The sequence below is a fragment of the Aspergillus oryzae genome, chromosome 2 (genome assembly GCF_000184455.2).
Source record: "Aspergillus oryzae RIB40 DNA, chromosome 2".
NCBI classification, from domain to species: domain Eukaryota; kingdom Fungi; phylum Ascomycota; class Eurotiomycetes; order Eurotiales; family Aspergillaceae; genus Aspergillus; species Aspergillus oryzae.
Window position 1 is genome coordinate 4,803,980 of NC_036436.1, and position 16,183 is coordinate 4,820,162.

The following is a 16,183-nucleotide window of genomic DNA, read 5'->3' on the forward strand; positions in this document are numbered from 1 at the left end:
GCATGGTTTGTGAACTTACAGGCAAATCTATGCACCCCAGACTTTCTGGGAACTACGTTTTTATGCATTATTCGAGATAGAACATCCGTTCTAAGAGGATTACTAGGGGGACATGTGACGATTAAGCCTATCAAGTGATGTCACGTGCTATAGGAAAATCACGCACTCGACCATGGCCAGTATGCGAAGAGAGACCGAACAGGTAACTCTTATAATTGTGGTCAATCGTTCTGCCAATTGTACATAAGCTAAAGAATCCTCTTTTCATTAGGACATCAAGCCCTGCACGAATCACTTGCATTTGTCTTGAAATTCTCTTAAATCTGCCTGTTGAATCACGCACAAGTGACAATCAGCTAAATCTAGCATTCAAATCACTCCTAGTTCAATTGCTACCGTATTGGGGGCAGTCGTGAAGTTTTGCTTCCCCTCAAAACAAGACTCGAGGGTTTAACCCACCTAGGCCTATCGAGGTAGTAAGTCCATCACTTAGAGGCATATAGATATTTCGAGATATTTCTAAATAATAATGAACTGAAGACTCGGAAGGAGATCACGCCATGCCTGCCGTTATGCATAGACTGTACACGCTTCAATGATGAAAGAAGAGAAAGGATGAGATGACGAGACCTGACGCAAAACTAACCACAATACTCCGATCATGTATCCTGCAAGATCATCAACTCAGAAGTTCGAGCCTTCCGGAGGCTGAGGAAGCTTCTTGTGTTGCGGAAGAGCCATATATCTGAGATGCTAAGCCTTGGTTTCATCTGTTGGGATAAATGGGATTTTTCATACCTTCTCAATTCAAGCAAGATGGTCTCCATAGTATAGTCGCGCTTCCATTGAGCCAAGCACGGAAGCTTCGTAGGGTCGACCTAAGTACGGATCAATGTCAACGGCTATCAGAATGATCAAGTATATAATGGAAGCCGCACCTTGCCAGTTCGTGGGTCTACACAAGGAAGATTGACCTTTGAGATGAATTGGATCTCAGGAGGATTGTCTGGGTAATCGGGACCGCAATGGATGTTGACACTGTATATCCTGTTTTCATGGACACTCTGGATGTCGCTGCATTAGTGATGTTGCCATATTGTACGACATTGGCTGTACCAGTGGAAGACGAACATGAGGAGGGCCGAGAATAGTTCCGTTCCAGTTGCTCATCATCATATCTTCTCCATCTGCAAGACCATAGGAGCAAGCCTCTGATTTGTGAACGCAATGTACATCAGCGGGATGCGCATGTAACAGTAGGTGGGATGTCACGCTTACCTGCTCCTTGGCCTTTCTCGCCCTTCTCGAGCTCCTCAAGGAGCCTAAAGTTTCTGGGAATTTTAGCTGACATTGTTGTATAACCAAATTTGTGAGTTATAAGGAAGGGAGATTGCACAGATAGCTTTGGCGGAATATAAGGGATGGGGTTTGGAAATCGAATTATTTGACCGAAGTGGAGGAGGGGCTCAAATCCCACCTTCAAAGCAACAATACCGGTTTGCCCGCCCTGCGTTATCGGCCTGAATAGTCCCCTCACGTGACGATAACGGATTGAGTGCGTCACGTGTGGAGCCTATCTCCGCTAGCGTCTTGGCTTTCCCGGAGATGCCACGCCTGATGCTATGGTTGATTGTTGTTGAAAGGCATACACATTGCGATCTAGTGTCAATTAAAGCACCGGTGGTCCGCTTGCCATTCCTGGGAACGCGCACGGCGCTATTGCTCACGTGGTGCCGAGCTATTCTTGTAGTTCTTGTGGTTTTAAACCAAATATCAGTCAACATCTTCATGAAACCATATCTGTTTTCTACTTAACTCTGAGCCCCAGGCAACTTCAAACGACGGTTGCCATGATCTGACCCAACAACTAGTTGGAAATGTCCTCCCAGCTTCTACAGACGGAACTCTTGAACCTTATTCAAGAGTCCAAGAGAAAGAATTCTGACCTCCGACATGTGAGCTAACTGCCGATTAGAAGGGATATCCTAGGCTCTAGCTGACTGAAAGATAGGCGGCCGAAGAGTCTCTCAACGAGCTGAAGGCTTTGCCCTCGACTTCGGAGTCTCAAATTGCTGCCGGTGAGTCGGTATTACATTCTATCTCTGTCAATTATCGGCGGATTTACTGAGAGCCTAAGAGATCTGGTACGCAAACCTAAATTTGTCGATCCGTTTATCTTAGCTTGCCATACGCGCCATGCAAAGCTCGCGGGCATTGGAGTTGTTTGTCTGCAAAGGCTGGTGGCATCCCGAGCGTTACCATCTGAGAGGTTGAAAGATGTCCTTAGTGGATTAAAGGAAACTACAAATTTAAGTAGGTGTTAGTCCCCTTGCGCCGATCTAATACTTATCATACCCAGGTCTGGATATACAACTCAAAATCCTACAATCTCTACCTTCTCTGCTACAGCACTACTCAAAGGACTTAGGCGGGGAGCTTCTTGTAACTACATTAGAGATCTGTGCCACTCTACAAGCAAGCAAGACCCTTGCACTGTCCAGTACAGCAGCTGCTACCTTGCAACAGTTGATAGTATCGACATTTGAGCGAGTCCTCATCGAAGACAGTCAGTTCTCAAATTCTAGATGCAGGCCTTCTATACTTAGCCGCTGACACGGTTTCTAGAAACTCCCCAGGAGTCCAGGCCGAAGGTAACCGTCAAAATTGATGGAAACACTGTAGATGTTGGATACTTTGCGCACGACGCCTTACGAGTGAGCACCTTGCCCGATGCCGCATTTCACCCTACTAATATGTGTTCAAGGTCCTGGACGATCTTTGTCGACTTGCGGATGGCGAGCAGCTGCAATTTCTACGAATCAAGTCACTATCTCCAACATTCACTCTAGAACTTATCGAAAGTGTTCTGGTCAACAGTGGCCGTCTCTTTGTTGGCCATGCCGAGCTTGCGCATGTGCTGCGAACCAGGCTTATGCCAATGACTGTGAGATATTTATCCGAAAGGCACTCTTTCGCTCAGACGATTCGAGTTGCTCGGATTCTTCTCGTCCTGCTTAAGCGTCATATGTCTCTTCTTCCCGCGGAATGTGAAATGGCTCTTGGCTTATTGACACATCTTCTTGAACCTGACGGGAATCTGCCATGGAAGCGCGTCCTTTGCATGGAAGTCTTTCGTGGACTGTATGCCGAGCCTGGTTTAGTCCGAATAATCTACTCGCTGTACGATGGTGACGAGCGGAGGAAGAATATCCTCAAAGAATACATGGCTGCTCTCGTTCGTTTGGCATCTGAGAAGCCGTCGTTGATTGGCGTCAGCAGTCGGTCAACTGTGCCTTCGAAGGCCGCACACTCGAGATCTATTACTGAAGAACAGATCACTCTTGAAGCGGGTGGTGTCGCTGGCGTGATTGGAACGTCAGTCTCGTCTGCTGACACAAATGTCCCGGGTATCAGTAGTCAGTGGAGTATAGTTCGCACGCCTTACATGGACCTACTTGACAAGACTGATCCTCCACCGCCCCCAGACACTTATATTTATAGTCTCGTGCTCAATTGCATTTCTTCGTTTGCTGAAGGTCTTGCCAAGTTCATCCTTCCCCTGACTGTGCCCGATCTGAAACAAAAACGGAGAAGTCGGATTGGAAACCCAGACCAAAGTACGGATTCTCCTAGACCCTCTCATGACCTTCAAAGGACGAACTCGTCAAAAAGTGCCCACAGGCTGAATACTAAGAAATCCCCTGTGCCGCTTAACCCTTTGGACTTGGAATCTCATTCTCAATTTCCGGCAATCAAGACCTGTGCCGGAATAATTGAGAATTGCTGGCCTGCTGTCCTTGCGGCATGCTCCACCTTCTTGTATGCTTCATTAGATGACGATTTCTATCACAACCTGGTTCGATCATTTCAGAAACTGGCACATGTTGCTGGCCTCCTTAGATTATCTACCCCTAGGGATGCTTTCCTGACAACTCTTGGAAAGGCAGCTATGCCAGTTGATGCAAGCGGCATGGTCCCAGCGGTAGTCGCATCTGCTCCCCACCATAGCCATACAGCAGAGGATAAAAGGAAAAGCAGAGAGATGCCCCTTGCATCTCCAGTATCTGAGGCACCGCCAGATGCCCCATCGGTATCTATCAGCACGAGGAATCTGTTATGTTTGCGTGCGCTACTGAACTTGGGGATCGCTCTGGGGCCTACTTTGGACCAGCCGGCCTGGTCTATAATCCTCGGTACGCTGCAGGATACGGGCCTCTTGACAAATGCATACTCAACCGGAGCTGAAGCTCCAAGCGCGCTTGATGGTTCGAAGGTTAGCCTCGGGGGTGAGATCATTGCTGTTCAAACAGCCTCTGCTAAGATGCTTGAGAGCACGAGTGATTACCCGAGTGATTCGTTCCGGGAGCTCTTAATTGCACTCTTAGATCTTTCTGAAGCAACGGAGGTGCCTCAATCCGGAGAAGCATCTGGGAAGACAACTGGTAATGTCCCGTCACAGTCCCGACCCGGTTTCGTGCGCAGAAGTACCCGCCGTGTTTCGCTAGTCGTGGGTAAATCTAAGACCCAAGATGAAGAACTAAAGTTTGTCTTGGACAAAGCGGGTGAGCTATCAAGGGCAAACTTAGAACGCTTGTCATCACTAGTTGAGAGCGATCACGAAGCTTGGCAAATCCTGACGCAAAGACTTATGTCGACCGCGGCGGATGCATCGATTAGCCAAAACCTCCGGTTACGAGCCAACAATGTACTGAATACTCTCGTATTCCAAACTATGAGACAGATGGGCAGCGACGATGACCAAGCGCGTAACTCTCGGCAGATGAGGAACCTCGGAACGTTGAGGGATCAAATTCAAATTCTCTATGACAAAAGTGCTTGCCCACTTGGATCACCGTCTGCGCCTGTTACTGAGATCCACGAACAAAGCCTGGAGACCTTGAAAAATATCTTAGAACAATATGCGGAAACCTTCGCTGGCGGCTGGGCCGTCGTATTTGACCTTGTTTCTAGCGTGTTTGGATATTGTCCAGTGGAAGAAAAAGGGGAGATTGGGGCTGCTGGCAAAAGCCGCAGAACCACTCTAGTTGCGGATTCGCATCGCCTTATCCGAGTTGCTTATAAGTCCCTGCAGCTAATCGCCTCTGACTTCATTGCACTACTTCCGCAGCCTTGTCGCTTGGATCTTGTGGAATCATTTTCAAAATTTGCTCTACAGCAACAAGACTTCAATATATCACTGACCACAACCTCGTCGTTCTGGAATGTTTCTGATTTTCTTCAGGGACAAATCGAAAACTTTTCCATTGAGTCTCGAGTCGATGCCTCCGTAAGTGAAGAGGCACTCGTGGAACTGGCTAACGGCGATGACTCCTCCATCTCTAGGAATGCGCTGTGGCTGTTACTTCTGTTGAGAATCGTAGATCTCGCAACTGATAATCGGGCTGAGATTCGAAACTGTGCAGTTCACACTCTTTTGAGGATTTTCGATGCTTATGGCCAACAGCTATCTCCTAAAGCATGGCGTCTATGTCTCAATCGCGTGTTATTTCGGATGACGGAAGCGATTGAACTGGGATTGGAAGAAGTACGGGGCCAAGGCACTAAGAAAGATTCCGACGAACTCAAGTCATGGGTGGAAACGTCTGTTGTTACTATCAAAGGACTGTCCGACCTCATCACGAACTTTTTCGAAGCAATCATTCGGGACGAGGAATTCGACCGGTCCTGGGAACGGCTCTTAGCCTACTTAAAGAAGCTAACCGCCTTGCAGATACTAGAGCTCAGTGAGGCGGTGTACCTAAGTTTGTCCAGTGTACTCGTTCGTGTGCAGGCTCCAGATATGTTTAGCAAATCGTCATTACAAACTACCTGGGCGCTATGGCTGAGCGGCCACCCTGCGGATAGGGAAGATCTTCTGGACCTGGATCGTTCGAACCAAGCCGCCGCAATCGCCTATCTACAGGCCTTTAAGGAGGTGTATCGCTTATACAAAGATGACTTGACAAGCGATGATGTTGGCAAGGTCCTCTACAATATGCGGTATCTTGCTTGGAACTCCATCTCGCCACGATATTCTCCGGATATTGATCGACCATCTGACCTGCAGTCATCGATTGTTGATTGCATGAGAACCATCTGTTCAGATAAGGAAGATTCTCAGGCAGAAATCATGGCATGTCTTGCAGACTTCGCCGACTCTGCGTTGACGAAATGGTCACCAGGGAGCGATCCGAGGAAACCAACGTACGTTGCCTTCTCCAAAAGCATAGTAGACCTCTTGAACTGGTATATCACCGAATTTGGTATCAAGAGGGATATATTTGGCAATGGCTCTCTGGCAGCTGTTCTTGAGCATCTCGCCAATCCAATTCTGCAAAGATATGAATGGCCTGGAAAGGACCGCGAGCCGATGTTGTGGCAAAAGTCGACAACCACATCCCTAAACACCCTCCAAGTAGCCATTCCTTATGTCGAGGAACAGTACGGAAAGTCAAATCAGCCAGAGATCTCTCGCTTCTGGAAATGTGTTGTGGACATCGTAAATGGCTTAGTCTCAGCCAGGGGTTACCGAACCGTTCCTATTCCCAGGGAAACCATATTTGCAGACGAATCCTTCGATATTGCTTCCTTCAGCCGACTGAAAACCCTCATCATCCCAGCTCTGGGGGCATCTACCATCCCAGACGCCATCCGACAGGATTTCGCACGTGCATTATTGGGCTCTTCCTTCATCTACTTGCCCCAACGATTTGATCTCCCGGGGAAAGGCCTGGAAGATGATCCTCTTAAAGGGCTATACGACATCCGTCCCGGAAGGACGTTTGACCCCCCACCGACATCCCGAACTAAAATGGCGTACACCGTAACCGACACATTGTTTGAACTGGCATCGGCTCCTTCGAAAGAAGATTCAAAACACGCTTCATCACGCATTGCACTCGCTCGTTCCATCACGCCGTATCTAATCCTTCGCTGTGCCGTATCCCTGAAGGGCTATATTGCAGACCAACCCCTGCGCGGGCTCATGCCCCAGCCTACACCCGCGCGAAAGGTACTCCTGCACCTCCTCAAGGGGATGGTGTGTCTGCGAAGCGAACCTTCAGCCATTCCTTCCCCACCAATGGGCATGAGTACAGCTGTGCTGGTTAAGGAATCAACTTCTTCTAGCGAGCAAAACTATAAAAAGCATCTCGAGTGGATATACCCGCTTGTCGTGCGGGCTGTACAGGTAGCGGGGAGAGAAAGAGACGATGGAGAAGTTCTCCAGGCTCTTGGGAAAGTGTTACATGAGGTTGGAGGCTTTTAATGATTAGCATATAGACTCGGCCTACGAACCGCAGGAGTTACTCAGAATTATAGACTTTGGTCTTATTTTGTCTTGTCTTATTTTGCAGTTCCCTACATCCACTTCCATTACGTTGTAAACATGAGAAGCAGCATTAGTCATGTCTAGTTTATAAGTGAAGGCTTTGTTCTTTTGCATCATACGTTACATCGTTGCATCGAAGCCCAGCTTTTTCGCTCAAGAACTTGGGCTAGTTGAAATCAAGGAAGCGACATCCCTTACGCGAGTAATGCGACGTGGAAATAGGAATTGAACGATAGGTCAAGATGGGCAGATAGGTGAACAGGGCCAGAGTACAGCATTAGACTGGGTATATGGAGAACACAAGACAATTCGGCAGTCATGGACACGGTATCATATCTGGAAACGACACAGCATAACCAGATTAGTTTCAGAACACTATGCCACAGGAGGAGCGACTGTCTGGTTAGGTAGCGGCTCCCGTCCAGGGCCTGCGGTGGCCGAGCCCGGCGGCAGTTGTTGCTGATGCTGGTTCTGGAGTTGCTGCTGTTGGATCAATTGCTGCTGGGCGATCTGCGGCGTGGTAGCAATCTCAGGAGCCTGACGGTATAGGACGATCTCGGACTGTTTGAAGTACCGACGGGCATCTATTCGGGAAGCACGTAGGGTCAGTATACTGGACTAGAAAAAAATTCGGTAATCCGGCGTTTCTTTCTGCAAAATTGGTGGAAACTGGGGGTGGGGCCGACCACGCGAGGAAATTTCCAGACGTGGATTAGTGTGGGGGCAGCCAACCGGGGGGAGCGTCGGGAGAGAACCCCCTCAACGCAGCCGACCTCTTTGGCGAGTTCCCGGCCCGATTAGCCGCTCTTGAATGGCCCGACGACTGGTCAATAACCGGTCGGTTATTGACCCAGAGAGTGGGATGCCGTGGGATGTTGGGTAGAGAGAAAGTGGTAGCCTGAGGTTTTCAGGCCCCGCGTACCCACCCACCCAAGACGTCGAAGAAGAAGATTGATCGGCATGTGAGGTGAAAAACGAATTCGTGTATTGAAAGGATTAAAGGTGAAATGCATGGAAATATAAACAATACGGATACGCGCAAACATACCTTCGTCAATAAGCACCAGACTCAGATAATAACGAGTTGAGTATTTCTTGTTAACGTCTCGGAAGGTTGGAGTCAAGTCAAACCCTCCGAGGAATAAACGAATGGGGATAGTCTCGCCTGGTCTTAATTAGTACAAGTGCTGTGACACGCGGTCCTCCGTAGGCTTTCTGGCCAAAGGCACAAGAAGCTATCAGATAACTCAAATTACGGGGCAAACTCTAATAACTCACCTCTGGAGGGCGAACCATCCATGATCTATCGCAAAGCCAATCAGTAAATGTCCTGTCGTGTAATTCGAGGTTTGTAGAAAACTGTCGCAAGCTTACCTCAAACCGCACCAAAGTCTCACTTTCATTATATTGGTTCGGGGGCGATCCGGTCGTTTCACGTCGAATAATAGAGAGCTCCATATGCTTGATCTTTAATCGCACCAGAAGGAAGTAGATGCGCCCCACAATAACATCCTTGAGATGATATTTGGACTTGGAATATTCGAACTCGATGTGCAGGCAATCCTCAATACCAACATCCATCTTGATAGGACTGTTGGTCTCCGGGGGCATGCGATAGGAGTACACCCATAAATCTTTCTCCCGGATTACGTCGGCCATCCGCCTCGAGACCGTCACACGGACAAAGTATCGCAGCTTCACATTGATACCATTGTAGGACTCGTATTGCTTTTCGATGTTCTTGAAGTTGAACGGGAAGGTTTGAGGGTGTTGCAGCTCTCCAGGTGCTGCGAGCTCTTGCACTAAGGAGAGGAACTCGTAATGGTTACCGCGATCATAGAACATCTCTGGGAAGAAGGTTCGCGTTAGCGTATGCTGAGCGTAGCATGGTTGACTGGATACTCAAGAGGCACAGGGACCATGATGCGTGGGGATGCGCAGGACGTTGATGACGAAACCAGTATTCCATACCAATCGTGCCAATGAATTGCACCTTAATGCCCGTATGCTCTAATCGCTTTCCATCCTTGGGTCTCACAGTGACGGCACCCTTCACCGATTCTCCATCCATATACAGTGGGACTCTCTCGCGACGGCCCTTGTCGAGCTTGACATCCACGGTCTGACGTTCATCGCTATCTTCGAGGACGACGTCAATGTCGACAGGGGTGGAGAAGAAGAGAGAGGTCATCGTGGGTCAAGGGGTCAGATAGACGGCTCAATGACCACTGCAGGATTGACAGGACGACTAAGCTAGATTGGAATTCGTGCAGTCGTTACGGTCACCAGTTAGAATTGGATATTCCAAGTATGGCCATTGTCGCGGACCGCCGCTTTCCAACGGCTCGGGCGTGACTTGGCATAATGACGGCTTATGTAATTCACCGCCTTCCCCAACTGTATGCTTATCTACTGAAAAGGGCCAGAAGAAGCCCTACCTCACCACCAATACCCTATCCACGATGCCTCATGATATCATTGCTCATTTGGAATACGACGCATGAATCTTTGTAATACCCCATCGTTCGTGGTCAAAGCTCCTCCCGAACCGTAGTTCTGCTGCCCGATGCCATGGCGGCGGTCACACCGTTCATGTAGAACTGTACCAATGATGGTTTCTGCCCTCCCCCATTTAAGACAGACATTATGATAAGATTGATAAATCACTGGAGGAAAATCTAATTCGAGCGGGGAGCACTAGTTCAGATATGCAGTATAAAATCTCCAGTATCATCTGACGGTCAGCCCCAAGCGAAACGAAAATGATCCGGTCAACAACAGATTCATCGACAGGAGCCACGACGATTGTACATCCATACTCTGTACTACTTGCTATAACTCAATGCCTTTGAGAAAGAGGGGTCAGGCGCATTAAATCTGGCATCCGTGCCCTGTCTTTCTCTCATCCAGGCTGGCTTTGGCCCTTGTGACGCGGGTTATGTGAAGCAGCACTGTTGGGCACATACACATTGGAAACGCTCGGATGATCATTGGCGGGACGGGAGGTGCAGCCGCTGGAAACAGATTTCCGGCGTACATGAAGATGAACAACAAATAAGGTTGCACTGTCGGAATACGACCTACGTCTGCGAAGATTTGACCTGCATTACATGTCCAGTGTCTACAGGCTTCCCCGGAATCTGCCCTGTAAATCTGCTGCATAATTGTCACGTTCTGGGGATGCTTTAGCCTTTGACAATCGACCATCTGCAAAATGGCGGTCTAAGACTCTAAGCCTGTTCGTGTCACACGACTGTAGTACTGTTATGAAGATGGGAAAAAGAAGCGGAGAAACTTCCAGGGATGTTTGTCCTCTCTTCCCGTGTCGAATTGATCTATCGACCTGATACAAAAGTACCTATCCGTTAATTTCGCCGCAGTCTGGTACCTCCGAGTTGGTACCCCATGTTTCCTGGGTGGAAAGTTAAAAGAAAAAAGGGTAGAGAATAGGGCAGTCAGTGGCAGAAGCTTGATTGACACTGAGCTTGTCCTGACCGTTCAGAGTATCTTTAGGTCCATTTCCCCTTGATTTATTGTACCCATATTTCCCAAGTAGGGTTCGGGCTTGACAATGTTCTTTTTATTTTTATTTTTCTTTTTTCTTTTCCATCCCCTGGAAACATCATCGAAGACAACGGAAGGTGACCCCATACTCAAGATGGTATAGCGTGGGGGAACCAACCCCCATCCATTGGCCTCGTATTGTAACATTACACCGATACATACGACCGTACGGTATTGCCTTCCGAAACCCCGGGGCTGGGTGTGTAGTACATGACATCATTCTCTCAAGACCGGCGGCTTTTGAACCTCGTGGAGAATTACCGCCATTGCCGAGTACGACTGGCAGTTGAGTTGGAGGTTCGTATTCCTCTTTGTTGAAATTCAAAATCAAGCAGGGAAGTAGTCGGTAGATATTCTTTGAGTTAGCATTCTAGACCCTGGTCTTCACGTCAGGAAAATTGTAGTGGCCTTTATCCGGAAAGATACCGACTGATACGGATATGTATGGACGTGTATGGAAAGTGGGTAAATAAGGTACTAATCGTTGACACTATATCGGATCTCCCGCTAATGACCAGACCGCCGGACTCTCTTCCAGTTTCAAATTATGGGGGTTTGGTTGCTTCGTCCCTGCTGAATATTTTTCCCCCACTCGAGGGGTTTTTCTTAGAATTAATATTGTTATTACTGCGCATTACTGCCTAGGTGTTTTTTATCCCATAATAACTGGTTTTATGAAATCTCTCCTTGCCCCCGTAGATGTATGACCCAATACCAACGTTCCCAATATAAAATGAAAATACCGTCCCCGGCCTCTGACCCACCGACCCAAATTTGATACTTACGTTTGAAGGAGATTTATGCCCTTTCATTCCCTACTTTTCTTTGCTCTGTGATTCTCCTTTTTCCTTCTTCTTCACTTGCTAGTTCAAAAGTACTCCCATACTTCTTCGCGGTTTCCAGTCCCCTCGCCTTCCCAACCGCCCTTTCACTATAGCATCTATCTATCCATCCGCTCACCTTACGTATACATCCGCAAAACAACTCATTGGTCGAACCGTTCACACCTATCCCACGAATTGCGCCCATTGCACAACGTCATACACTCCCTCCGTCTTGCAAAAACCAATCTCCTCCGTTCGAACTCACAATGCTCTCTGCCGGAGAAAGGCCCCAGCCGGCTATCGGCAAGAATGCCGCTGCCACTCGCGCCCAATCATCCCTGAGTCACTCGCCCGCCCCGATGTGGTCCGTCCAACCCAAGCCGGAGCAAGTCCAACACATCTGGGTCGTAACAGGTCCTGCCGGTTGTGGAAAGAGTACGGTTGGACGAGGCCTGCAGGCCGCGCTGAACGTCCCATTCCTTGAAGGAGATGATGTAAGCCGAAGACAGCCTGGAGATTCGCATAGTTGACTAGATCCCACAAACTAACGGCTACATAGTTCCACTCGCAAAAGAACAAAGAAAAGATGGGCAGCGGCATCCCTCTCACAGACGCAGACCGCTGGGACTGGCTCATCTCGCTCCGCAATGCAGCCATCAAGGCCCTCTCGCCCTCGGAAGCAAACAACTTCCACCCCCCGTCGGGCGTGGTGGTTGCCTGCTCGGCCCTGAAGCAAAAGTACCGTGATGTCATGCGTGTGGCTGCTTACGGCACGCCATCCGTGCAGATCCACTTCGTTTACCTGAAGTTGGATGAGAATGCCCTTCTGCAACGTGTCGCCGCCCGCCAGGCTCATTACATGAAGAGCACAATGGTCCAGTCGCAGCTGCAGGATCTCGAGGAGCCCAAGGGCGAATGGGATGCGCTGACCATTGATGCTCATGTGCCACAGGAGCAGGTTATGCGGGAGGTTCTGGAAGCGGTGAGGGATAAGCTTGCTGAGTATCAGTAGCTTGCGTTCCCTCTCTCTCTCTTTTGCCCGTTTCTTTGAGTCTCCCCCGCTGTTCTTTGTGAGCGTTCTTTACTACTGCTCTTGACTTTGGTTATGCTTCGAGAAGCTTTGGTTATGCATGGATGACCTCCCGGTCTGGTGTCTGTGGAGTTTATTATCTTGCCGTGGTTCTACGTGTTGGAAAATGTTTCGTTGAAACTATGGATGGAGTTACTTGTTGGATTCGCTTTTCCTCTTGTCATGGTTTATAAATATTATACCTATTGTATTTGTTAGATCTACATATGCCTTGTCGTCTTGTTTTGGGACAGAGCTACAATATTTTCTGGATAAGCTCATTTTCATTATTCCATCGTTATCTCTTTGGTATACGTGCTGATCAAGCAAGAACATGACGTTGGGTAAACACAGGATGTGGACTTCCCAGTGACGTCATGTCAATCTTGCCAGTTACTAAATAGTGACTGAATAAGAGGTCATTTTAAGCATCCTTGATCCAGCCCATAGGGCCATAACGTTGAACTACTGTGTACTATGACAATACCAGGCTAGAATCAGACCCACAGCCAGCCAGATCTAATATGCAAATGGAGCCGAATAGTCAAGCGGCTTACAACCCCAACCCTATCCCCGATCCGTGATATCAGACTCACCATATGCCGATACCAACCGAGCAAGAACCGGGTCCGAGGCCATCCGATAAGATCCTTGCTAGCCCTAACATTGCCCAGTCCCAAAAGGTGCCGCTCGGTGGTTCTGGCACTGGTGCATGAAACCAGATACTGCGCAAGTATACTTACGTCGGTCGAGGGTCTCTGTATCCATACCAATAGTAGCGGAAAGAAGACTTCAAGGTTGGCTAATCGGCATAACCAACATACAGGGAGAGATTTTAAAAGAAAGAAAAAAATCAAATTCAATTTGTTACCGACTACTACTACTACTATTACTATTGATTTTGCCTAACTAGTAAGAATTGAACATCATGCTCTGCTACCGCCTGTTACTCAGTATTCCCGACTTCCCGAGCCATGGTGATGTATTCTCCAGTGATCGGATCCCATTCTGTTTCTAAATCCTCTTTGTCGCAGAAGACTTTGAACCAATGTTCAAGCTTTGCGCGGTCATCTTTGTGATGCAAGTCGATCGGCTCGCTCCCAGGAATAAGCTGCACTAGGCGATGCTTCGGCTCCAGGTCGGTACAAGATGCCGCAAACTGAATACTGGTGGGACTTGCATTCTGTGGGACAACAGGTGCCTCTTCACGGTGATAGATGTAGTAAAATAGTTTCACCCTCGTACCGAACGTTATAATCGCAGGGCGCCCTCGTACAATAAACACAGAGTCGGGCCACTGTTCTAAGTGACTAAGCTGGTGCACCGCATATTCGATTGTCTTCCTCCATTCCTCATGACTTTCGTCTTGTGGGTGGCGCAGAAAGGCTTGGAGGCCATTGCAGAAACAGTGGTACATGCCCAGCTTACGGTACCCTGGCGGGAGGAGGCATCGGTACTGGGCGCCACTTATCTGCACAAATTGTGCCACCTCAGGGTGTCTAGTCTCACGTTGGATCATACTCTGAATGTATCTGCCCCATGCGTCCTCGACGAAGCCGATATACTGGTAATTAGGTATTTTAAAAAGCTTCGAAGAGTCCAAAGTTCTTCCGAAATGGTAGCAGAACCGCTCCCTGGAGTTGTCAGGAACCCTCAGAGGTAGGATAAGCAATAAGTAAGACTTACAAGATGGGCTGCTGGACTTCATTGGTACAGGGCGTGTCTTTCGGAAGCAACTTTGGGAACTGCAAGGCTGCCAAGCTTATGACACTCCTCCTGGTAGTTTCTTCTCCAATCACAATATACAAATCTAGCATGCCCTTGTCGGTATTGCGACAGAAAAGTAAATCCAAGTGCTGTACTTCGGAGTAGAACCTCTTCCCCGTTTGTATATCTTCAATAATGAGCCGACGGGGGGATCCCATGTTTTGGGCGTCAATACCGACCACATCGTAGCCATCATTTAGACGAAACTTGCGATCACTCAATTGCCGACAGCTGGCAGACACATTGGCCAGGTTTTTGTATGTTCGAGTGTCTGTAAAATGCATGACGGAAGTTAGAATTTCATTGGGGACTCTGCGTGACTTCGCATCCGCCAAATGCAGTCGGGCGGCTATATCCAGGAAACGTATCATCGATGTGAAGGTAATATCGACATTTTTATGTTCATCCTCAATCACAGTCTTCATGTCATCACTGCCGTCGCTCGCCTCGCTGAAACGAGAAGCATCACCCCCCTTCTGTATCTTACATTGCAATGCATGATTGGCATTGGTTCCTGGCGTAGGCGGCTGGGTATCTTGCGCTGGCCTTGTGCGAGGTCCATTTAGATAATTGGAGAGCTCTTCATCGAAGTAGAACAAAGGCATCAAGTCTGACCTCTGAACACGCACCCTACCACCCCCCTTCTGAACATGAACAAGGATAACGTCCGAAATTGAGAAGACCATGGCATAGAATTCATCCAAACCTTGGTCAAGTCCGGCGTCTACCACCTCGATAACCGCTGCCTTTTCAACATCGACTACGTCCAGTCTAGAAGCTAGGTGTACGAGGACATTGCTGAACCAATAGGTACGGTTTCGAGGTGCTGATCCAGGCTCAACACCGGGAAAATGGCGCTCATATAGGAAACATGGAAGCAAGTGACCATCTGGAAGTATGTAGTAGCCCTCCCTTTCGTAGCTTTTATCGAGAGCGCGGATGGACTCGAAGGTCACTTCACCAGCAGCAATTGACAGAAGCGCAAATGCTATTTCCTGGAACGAAAAGCTCTCAGGTGTCCACTCCAAGATGAACGGATCCAGGAGTTTCTTAAACGATTTATAAATACATGAGAAAGTACTCAGCAGCAGAGCCTCGCGGGGAAGCAGCATGTCGATTGAACCATGGAAACCCTTTAATGACATTGGTTCAATGCCTATGGATGTATATTTGGCCGTTAAATCGCTGTTTACGCTCGGTTTCAAGGCAATATCGCCAACAATACTTTCTGGGGTCTCCTTCTGGAATACCCTACGGCGGCGATTCTCGTCTACATCAAGGTACTGATGCCACCGTCCCTCACGTGGGATCTTAGATAGTTTGAGATACACTGAGTGGTCGACGCCCAGAAGCTCACGGTCAAGATCGATTGTGTACATCCACTCGATGTCGCTTCCCCACAGATGAGGTAATAGAGTTTGCATTGGTGGCATCTCAAGCCTGTCATCAACGGCAAGGAAGCTCTTCATGTACCTCTCGGCAAGAGAGGATGTAGGGCCGTCTTGCTTGAGAGAATCAGGGATGACAAGTGGAATATACTGTTCTTCGAGCTTTTGGACAAATCCGGTGAATACCTTTCGCATGGCTTCGAGCCATTCTAGAGAAAACTGGACCAGACAACATGTATGT

General features: G+C 48.4%; 6 protein-coding genes across 6 annotated transcripts; 2 read left to right on the plus strand and 4 right to left on the minus strand.

Moving 5' to 3' along the window:
• Positions 1 to 684: 684 nt before the first annotated feature.
• AO090003000999 (E2 ubiquitin-conjugating protein MMS2) lies at positions 685 to 1,351 on the minus strand (the record flags this gene model as incomplete). Its single annotated transcript, XM_001820058.3, has 5 exons — positions 685 to 745; positions 799 to 878; positions 939 to 1,064; positions 1,132 to 1,211; positions 1,279 to 1,351. The coding sequence occupies 5 exons, from the start codon at positions 1,349 to 1,351 to the stop codon at positions 685 to 687; spliced, it is 420 nt and encodes a 139-aa protein (XP_001820110.1).
• Positions 1,352 to 1,877: 526 nt separating this feature from the next.
• Positions 1,878 to 7,267, plus strand: AO090003001000 (putative endosomal peripheral membrane protein (Mon2); the record flags this gene model as incomplete). The annotated part of the gene is made up of 6 exons (XM_023235131.1): positions 1,878 to 1,955; positions 2,012 to 2,086; positions 2,130 to 2,313; positions 2,360 to 2,566; positions 2,626 to 2,714; positions 2,765 to 7,267. The coding sequence occupies 6 exons, from the start codon at positions 1,878 to 1,880 to the stop codon at positions 7,265 to 7,267; spliced, it is 5,136 nt and encodes a 1,711-aa protein (XP_023090180.1).
• A 438-nt stretch (positions 7,268 to 7,705) lies between these two features.
• AO090003001001 (vacuolar protein sorting-associated protein 26) lies at positions 7,706 to 9,521 on the minus strand (the record flags this gene model as incomplete). Its single annotated transcript, XM_001820060.3, has 5 exons — positions 7,706 to 7,914; positions 8,379 to 8,495; positions 8,609 to 8,633; positions 8,705 to 9,177; positions 9,302 to 9,521. 5 exons carry the CDS (start codon positions 9,519 to 9,521, stop codon positions 7,706 to 7,708), a joined length of 1,044 nt encoding a protein of 347 aa, XP_001820112.1.
• Positions 9,522 to 11,984: 2,463 nt separating this feature from the next.
• AO090003001003 (gluconokinase) lies at positions 11,985 to 12,730 on the plus strand (the record flags this gene model as incomplete). Its single annotated transcript, XM_001820061.3, has 2 exons — positions 11,985 to 12,212; positions 12,278 to 12,730. The coding sequence occupies 2 exons, from the start codon at positions 11,985 to 11,987 to the stop codon at positions 12,728 to 12,730; spliced, it is 681 nt and encodes a 226-aa protein (XP_001820113.1).
• A 1,003-nt stretch (positions 12,731 to 13,733) lies between these two features.
• Positions 13,734 to 14,306, minus strand: AO090003001004 (uncharacterized protein; the record flags this gene model as incomplete). The annotated part of the gene is made up of 1 exon (XM_023235132.1): positions 13,734 to 14,306. One exon carries the CDS (start codon positions 14,304 to 14,306, stop codon positions 13,734 to 13,736), a length of 573 nt encoding a protein of 190 aa, XP_023090181.1.
• A 163-nt stretch (positions 14,307 to 14,469) lies between these two features.
• AO090003001005 (uncharacterized protein) lies at positions 14,470 to 16,137 on the minus strand (the record flags this gene model as incomplete). Its single annotated transcript, XM_001820063.3, has 1 exon — positions 14,470 to 16,137. One exon carries the CDS (start codon positions 16,135 to 16,137, stop codon positions 14,470 to 14,472), a length of 1,668 nt encoding a protein of 555 aa, XP_001820115.3.
• Between the last annotated feature and the right edge of the window lie 46 nt (positions 16,138 to 16,183).